At 60.6% G+C, this 8,007-nt stretch overlaps 1 protein-coding gene across 1 annotated transcript in view; it reads right to left on the reverse strand.

Annotated features, from left to right (window-relative positions):
• Window positions 1-3,698: 3,698 nt before the first annotated feature.
• The window catches only part of NAA10 (N-alpha-acetyltransferase 10, NatA catalytic subunit), a 4,896-nt gene continuing 587 nt past the window's right edge, over window positions 3,699-8,007 (reverse strand). Inside the window, exons 2-8 of the mRNA XM_023725427.1 lie at window positions 7,490-7,588; window positions 7,148-7,206; window positions 6,432-6,477; window positions 6,226-6,341; window positions 5,998-6,042; window positions 4,719-4,803; window positions 3,699-3,935 (exon numbers count right to left, since the gene is read on the reverse strand). Of these exons, the coding sequence (XP_023581195.1) occupies window positions 3,699-3,935; window positions 4,719-4,803; window positions 5,998-6,042; window positions 6,226-6,341; window positions 6,432-6,477; window positions 7,148-7,206; window positions 7,490-7,576 (675 nt within the window). The 5' untranslated portion in view covers window positions 7,577-7,588. The remainder of the gene's footprint in view (window positions 3,936-4,718; window positions 4,804-5,997; window positions 6,043-6,225; window positions 6,342-6,431; window positions 6,478-7,147; window positions 7,207-7,489; window positions 7,589-8,007) is intronic.

The following is an 8,007-nucleotide window of genomic DNA, read 5'->3' on the forward strand; positions in this document are numbered from 1 at the left end:
GGCCCCCGCGCCCCGCCTGGCACTGCCCGCCCAGGGGCTCCGGGCCCAGGCCTGGCCTTGCCCCTCCCTCGCGCTGGGCCCCCATCTGGGCTGGCTTGTGCCCAGTACCCGGGGCAGCCGTGGGAGCCCCAAGATGCCCAGCAAACCGGAACCCCCCGGCTGCCGTCCCCCTCCCACACCTCCTCCCCACTCTGCATCCTCCACCTCACGGCCCCTGGACCCTCATTGCCAGCGGGCAGTGACGCCATAGCTACTCTGGCCCTCGGCTCCCCCTCTGTCGCCTGCTTTCCCCGGACCCCCAGGACATCAGATGGGCTCCCCCTTCCCCCCCTTCCCGAATCACCGCCCCTGAGAGATGAACCCCAGGAGCCAGCAGAGGGGAGGGAGGTCGGCCACCAAGAACAGCACCTTGGCCCTGAGTTCCCTCCAGGCGCCTTCAAGGCAGGAAGAGAGAGGCCTTGGCCTGAGGTTCCCCTTCTGCTCGACCCGACCCGGCAGGGAGGAAGGAGCCTCATTTCTCCATAGGTGGTTACCACTTCCTGCTGCCGGAAGTGGCTCTTCTTGCCTCCTCTCCCCGCACTTTGCACCTGCCCCATCCTGGGCCTGGGGATAGGGGGCAGCCCTCCTCCTGCCCCCTCAGAGCAAGGCCTTAAGGGAGCAAGTCCTGGGTTCTCCCTCATCCAGGGGTGCTGGGGTTTCCCTCCAACCCTCTCCACCACCTCAAAGCCACAAGACAACAGCTTTTCTCCGTTAAATTGGGAAGGCAGGATGCAGATGGCGAGAGACAAGCAGACTAGCGTCTTCACTTAGGTGGGAGGGGAATCCCTGGGGTAGAGATGGTGGGAGAGGAGCAGAGATAGTTAGGCCCCAGGCTTTGGCCCCTGAAGGCAGGCCTGCAGACACTAGTGGCAGGAGTCCCAGCACTCCGGACCTGGAAGTCAAAGTCAGGCTACCTGCAAATGTGGGGAGGACGCGCGGGGGAGGAGAGGGACTGGGGCAGGTATTTCCTGCCTTGCAACTATAAGCAATTCTCTTGCTCTGAAGAGGAAAACATACCCCCATCCTCAGTACCAAGACCCTTCCCTAAGTTGCCATGTGTCCACAGGGCTTGGAGCTTCAAGGCCTGGGAGCTGGCCAGACCCCAGCAGGCCCAGGACCTGGGCTTCCGGCAGCTGATCTGAGCAGTACCAATGCGCCAGTCCTCCAGCAAGACAGGCGAGCTTCCTGCCCTTCCCCCCGGGGCAGACAGGCACACCCACAACCTAACCTGCACCTGTGTCAGGAGGGAGACCCACACGTCCCTTCACCGCCTCTGGCCAAGGGGGACCGGGGACCTATGCCCCTCATCAGCTAACCCCAATACCCCTTGCCCTTTCCCCCTCCATCTGAGCTGTGTCTGGTCCTCAAAGCTCCCTCATCCATCCGGCAGAGCCAGGCACAGGGCACCAGCCCACAGGAACATCTGCCGAACTGGACTGAGCCCTGCTTTCAAATGCCCCTTTGCGTCCTTTTCTGACTCCACCCTGGCTTTTAGGACCCTCACTAGCATTTAAGGGCTTGCGTGAAACCGGGCTCCACTGCTTGCTCCATCCACTGATGCCCTTCCAAGGATCCCAATCCCGTGATCCTGCAGAAGACGAGGACCAGATTTGTGGACCTGGCTGAACTGTGGAGGAGTTCTGGGGAGGTTCTAGGGGGGCTGATTGGTCAGGTCTGCTGCGTGGAGGGAAGGAGCTCAGCGCGTCACTGGGACGGCTGTGACAACTGTCTGGAGAGAGAGTAGATGAGCGCCTGAATTGGGCAGTGAGGCGCTCCTATTTTCCTACAAGTCAGCTATCCCTGAGGACAGACGTGTAACAAAGGGGCTTCAGGGGTCAAGGCGGCGCGTCGGTGTGTATAGGTTCATGTCCTGGAGAACAGGCCCCGGAGCCCGTCCCAGTCCCACCGTTTGGGAGGCCTGGGCTGCAGAGGTGGGGAAGCGCTGGGCCCCAAGAGCCAGACGGGCCTCCGGCTTCCCCTTCCCCTCTGCCCAGGAAACCCAACCGCCCTTAAAAGCTCATTTGCATGTCAGCGGAGGGGAAGCCAAGCGTCCACCCGGCCAGTCCAGGGCGCGGGGGCCGAGGGCAGGAGGGCGGGCCGGGCCAGAAGGGAAGGAAGAGGGCACAGCCTTTCAACAGAGCCGCCGCAAGCTCCCGCACACCAGCGCCCCTCCGCGCGCCGCGGCTCAGGGCAGCGCAGAGCCCGCCCCCCGCCGCCTGGGACCAATCAGAGCCTGGGAACGAAGCCCGCCGCGGCTTGCGAACCGGAAGGGACCGTCGTAAGGCGCGATGGGCGGGGCAAGACTTCACGTCACCAATACTGCCGGGAGGCCTGAGGCTTGAGCCAATCAGAGCATAGCCTCGCCCGAGCCGGCAGGCTGGAGAGCAGCGGGCTGCGTACGCGCGCCCCTCCAGTCCTCCTCCCCGCTCTCTCGTCGGAGCTTCACCGGCTGCCTCCCGTACTGTGACCCGCGCCTGGCACAGCACGAGGGGCTGAAAGAGTGGAATCGCTCAGCGCGAGCGCTTGCCTGCCCCGGGAGGTGGGCGGGCCTAGGCAGCGCCCGGCACAGGGACCAGGAGCAGCAGCTCATGGCGTTTCAGACCGAGGGAAGGGCAGGGACAAAAGGCACAGCACCAAATTAGGGTTAGGGTGAGGCCATGAGAACGGTGGCCACATGTCACTATGCACTTGTTAGTACCCATAGGGCTGCAGGACACCAAGAGTGACCCCTCATGTCAACTATGGGCTATGGTTAATGTTTCAAAATCGGTTCTTCAATCATAAACACACCACACAAACGCAAGAGAACCACCCGGGCAGCTGTGGGGATTGAGGGGTGGAAGAGACGGAACTCTATGTACCATCTCTTTGGTGATTTTGTAAGTCTAAAACTGTACTGAAAAACAGTATTTTTTAAAAATGAGTAGGGTCAAGAGGTTTCACAGCAGTGGGACACACAGGACTTGGTGACCGCTGGGACCGGAGGGGAGAGGGAGGAGTCAAGGGTGGGCAGTTGACAAAGCTTGGGCAACTGGACAGATGGCTGGGCTGTTACCCAGACAGGACATCTGGAGTTATCTACAGATAAGCAGTTGGACCTAAGGGTCTGGGGTGCAGGAGGTGTGAACTGGAGAGCCGGTAGCAGAGAGCCAGGCTGAAGGCAGGACCCTGGGCAGACCAACACTCACCACAGGGGCCGAAGCAGAGGCCGGAAAGGAGACCACGGGTGGCAGAAGCATCTTTGTGCTGGCTAGCCAAGGCTTGTCCCTCAGGAACAGGCAGTCCAGGTTCTGGTATCACCCAGTTCAACCCTGGAATACTCGGGAGGATGCTGAGGCCCAGCCTCCCTCCTCTGGGTCTAAAGGCCATCCAGCAGGGCAGCAGCAGAAGCCACTGGGAGCCTGCCACCAAAGCCCCAGAAATGCTCTTCCCTTCTCGGACCTGGCGGGATGGTCTGGGCCAAAAGGCTGTCAAGTTCACGTCCACATGGACACAGAAGGGCCGGAGAGAGGCTTGCCAACCAAACGTGCACACTCACACACAGATTCCCCAAGACCATGGGGTGAGCTTTATTGGGAAAGCTAGTGGGGCGAGGTTGGGCTGGGTCGGGCCAGAGTGAAGGGAGGCAGGGCGGGCGGGGAGAAGTGCCCTGGCAGGCTCTAGCAGGCCGAGTCGGAGGCCTCTGAGCTGTCCTTGACATCAGTGCTCTCCGTGGTCTCGCTGACCTCACTGAGGTCCTTGCTGTCACCACCACTATCCTCAGCAGCCAGGCCCTTCTCCTCCCGGCAGGCCTCGCCCGAGCTTGGAAGTGAATTGCCTTTGGCCTCCACCTTGTTCTCGATGGGCCCCAGCACCACATGCCTGCCCTTCTCCTTCAGTTCCAGCTGCCGCCTCAGCTGCCACCAGCACCCCAGGGAGAAGCAGGAGGAAAGAGACAGGGGCCTAAGTCCCCAGAGCTTTTGGGAGCCAAGGATGGGTAGTTCACAAGGCTTAGGCAACCCTTATCCCTTGGGGACAGAGGACAAGGTGAGAGGCAGTGGACCAGGACAGGGAACCCGGGACTGAGTTGAGAGGCCTAGGCTGAGTCCCGGCTCTGCTACGAACTTGTTCAAGGCCCTGCTCCTCTCTGGGCTCCGTTTTCTCACCAGTCACATGAGGGTGATCGGCCCTTGCTCATGCAGAGAGCTACGCCCTTATACTGCCCTGGCCAGGACCCAACTGTTCTTCTCAGCCCTGTTCTGTCTTAAGCCCAAACCTGCGGGCAGGCCGTGGCTATCCCCAGGTCCCGGCCATCCCTGGGCCCTGCCTGGGGGCAGGCTGTGGCTATCCCCAGGCCCCGGCCACCTCTGGGCCCTGGCAGCTGTGCGGCTCCTCCTCCTGCATCACGCCCAGGGTGCACCCAGGCTTCTTAGCAGAATCTTGGGTGGACGGGCTCTTTTAAAGCCCAGCCAAGTCCCATCTCCCCACTTTACAGCTTGGGAAACTGAGATCAAGAGGATCTATGACTCCCAGCAATGTGGCAGCAAGGGCTGCCATCCAGTCTCACTTCCCGGCCACTGTTTGCCTTCACTGGCTCAGAGCTTCCAAGAACTGCCACTGTCCCCTCTAGCAGGCTTTCCCCTACTTGCCTTCCTGTCTCCACCTATGGGGACTGCGCCTGGGCCCGGCAGGACTCCTACCTCGTCTGCCATCTGTGTGAGGTCCCGCTTCATGGCGTAAGCGTCTTCCCCATCTGCGTAGTATTTGGGTTCCACTTCACTGATCCTGGGGCAGGGGGTGGGGAACAAGGAGGAAGACCCACTTCTGGGAGCCGCTTCTCCTCAGCCTTCTAGCACCACATGCAAGTGGGGCAGGGTGTCATTTCTTCCCCCGGAAGGACCCTTTTGGAGACAGCAAACCCAGCCCGAAGAGCCTGACTTCCAGGAGCACCATTTCCACCATGGCCTTCCCGCGGCCCTCGCCAGCAAAGCCAAACAGAAGGCAGAATGCAGTGCCCAGAGCCTTCTCCCCCACAGATCCTGTGACCACTCGGCATTTCTAACGTGGCCACCAAGGGCCCATCGCTGTGGCTTTTGGAGCGCTGAAGCCCTGGATTTGGTCTTCCCTGTTACCGAGCACATCGAAAGCAAAGGAAAGGGGCTGCTGCAGACTCAGGCAGCCTGCTTCTAAAAGAGAAGTGGACCTGCTGGTTCAGCCTATGAAGCAGCTGCCACCAGAAGCATCCTTACCCAGAGCAAAGATCCCTCCTTGAATGTCCAGCTCTGGAGACCACCACCTTCCCCGACAGCACTCCTCTTCCTCCCCCACCAAAGTGAAGCTGAGCACTGTCTTTTGCCACTGCGTTCTGGGTGCGGCCTTCGAGAGCTGGGCACGTGGGGACTCCCGCCTCCCTGAGCCATCCTGCCCCCATCCACCAGGATGTCCAGGGTTCTAGATCCCTCCCCTGCTCTTCCTGAAAGCCCGTCTCTCCGAGACATTCTTAAGGTTTCCAGAGCACTCCCGTTCTCACTTAGAAGCTTCTAGATCCCTGGCCACTTTTGGTCCTTCTCAGCCTCTCCTCGTGTTCTAAGCCCTCATCTCTCTGCTCTCAAGCTGTCACTAAAAAGCCACCTGGGCTCTTCTCAACACTGCCCTTCACCTAGCCTCAGCCAGCACCAATGACTGCTCCCCAATCAGTGAGACACCCGCACACCTCCTCCTGCGCTCACAGCACAGTGAGCACATGCCAGAGCACACGTGCTTTCCCCACGTCAGCTCTGCAAGCAGCGGTTCCTGCGTGTCGAGGAGGTACCTTGGCTGCGTCAGGGCCCATGTCTGCCTCCCCATCTCAACAGACTCCAGGTCGCCTCCAACTGCCCCATCCCCCTGGCTGGAGAACAACTTAGTCCACTGCAGCCCTCCACAGGGGCCAGACCCAGGACCAGCCCCAGCCCCTTAGAAGAGTCTAGATGTACTTACTGAAAGTTGAGAGTGTTGGAATAGAGGTGCAGAGCGGCCCGGTTACTGCAGGGGAATAAGGCACTGCTGAGCTGCACAGGCTTGGCCAGGGAGAGGCTAGCACATCTGGGTCCCACCCTTCCCCCACCGCGTCCCCTTCCCAACAACCCCCAAAGCCAGGGCACCCCAGGACTCTCGTCAAGATGATCTTCCCCTCCCCCTCCCCCTCCCCCCAGCCCTGGCTTCCACCTCTTTCTGACGTGCAGGGAGACGTATTTGGCATTGAAGTTTTCGATCATAGCTCGGGAGGCCTGGTCCATCAGCTTCTGCGCCAGGCCCAGGCGTCGGTGTGAACGCTTCACAGCCTGGTGGCAGAGGAGCCGGCAGCGGCTCAAGAGCTGCCCCAACTGAGCCTCCTCCCACCCCACCAGAGCCTGGGGGTGGCGTCTACGCACCAGTGATGTGATGTGTCCGTGGGGTACGTCATCTGGGTCCTCTTCCCTACGGTGAGGAAACACGAGATCAGGCGGGCCCTAAAGGCCCCACAGCTGGGGGAGGAGGGAGTAACCTTTCCCGCCAGAGAAGCTGACACTGCACCCCCATTGCTGCCTCAAAATCTTACGAAGCAGCCACCAGAACGTGCAGCGTCAACGGAATACAACAGAAGAGTCTTTAACGATAAAAGGAAATGAACTGCCAAGCCACCGAAAGACATGGAGGAAGCTCCTGTGCGTATTGCTAAGTGAAAGGAGCCAGTCTGAAAAGGCTACATCCCGTGGGACTCCAACCGTCCGACGTGCTGGAAAAGGTAAGACCATGGAGACGGTGGTGAGAACATCGGCGGTTGTGAGGAGGTCGGGGAGAGACACGGAAGAATATGTGGAGCACAGAGCAGTCTTAAGGCAATAATAATGTATCAACACTGGATCATTAACTGTAGCAAACGTAGCATCACAGGAGGCAAGACGATAACAACGTGACGGCAGAAAAAAGATGCGTAGAAGCTACCCTTTCCGTGTAATTTTTCTGTAACCCTACAACTGCTCTACAAATAAAATCCACGCATTGTTTTTAAAACGCACGTGCAGCCCCACCGAAAATATACAGTGTTGGAGCCCCTGAGACTCCCCCGCCCAGTCCCGAACTTCTCTCTCCCTTCTTGGAGACTCACATTTTGGCCAGGACATACCCCACAATCTTCCCATTCTCATCCTCTGCGATGTAAGAGAGCTAGGAACAGGAAGAGGAAGAAGTCCTTGAAGTTGTTGTCCTCCCGACTTCCAGGCCAGGCTGCTGGTTTGCCCACTCCACAGTGTGCCCGGGCCTCAACCCGGAAGAGGAGGCAGAGAAAGGTGGGAGTCTGGGCCTTCGCCTGGCGTTCAGGGACCGCCTTCTCTCTGGGCCTCCCCGACCCGACCCGACAGCCAGCCCCCTGGGCTCCAGACAACCTCCTCCACTCCTCCAAAGCTGCCACGAGTGGCTTTGCCCGCCCGAAAAGGCTACAGCCGCGCACCTGGGGCCAGGAGAGGCCGTGGTAGAAGTAGTACTTCATCTGGTAGTTTTCGGGCAGGCAGAGGAGGTTGCAGTGCTGCATGTTCATCAGGTCCTCGGGCTGCGGGGGCGAGGAGGCAGCCCAAGGATGGAGGTGACTAAGGCAGCCTCAGCGTGTCAGAGCGCGCGGTCCACTCACACCCCACCCCCGCCCCCGAGCTGAGCAGCCACCGCGAATGTCTGTCTCGGCACAAGGCCCGGCTCACAGTCGGGGTTCAAAAACCGTGCGTTCCAGGAACGACCGTGAGCGCCAGGAGGTTCCGGGAGACCGTCTCACTGGAACCCCGGCAACGCGTAAAGCGAAGGGCTTTCCACTGGGCGCACCGGCCTCGGACTCGCGGCCCCGGCGCCCCTCGCCTCCCCTCCGGGTGCGACCAACCCCCGGTACTGCCAGCTTCCCCGCCTGGCGCGGGGCAGGGTCCTAGCTCCCACCGGCTAAGGCGCGCGGCGGGTGGCCCGCCGGGGGCTGCGGGCGCGGGC

This window comes from Trichechus manatus, unplaced genomic scaffold, assembly GCF_000243295.1.
Source record: "Trichechus manatus latirostris isolate Lorelei unplaced genomic scaffold, TriManLat1.0 scaffold00309, whole genome shotgun sequence".
Taxonomy (NCBI): Eukaryota; Metazoa; Chordata; class Mammalia; order Sirenia; family Trichechidae; genus Trichechus; species Trichechus manatus.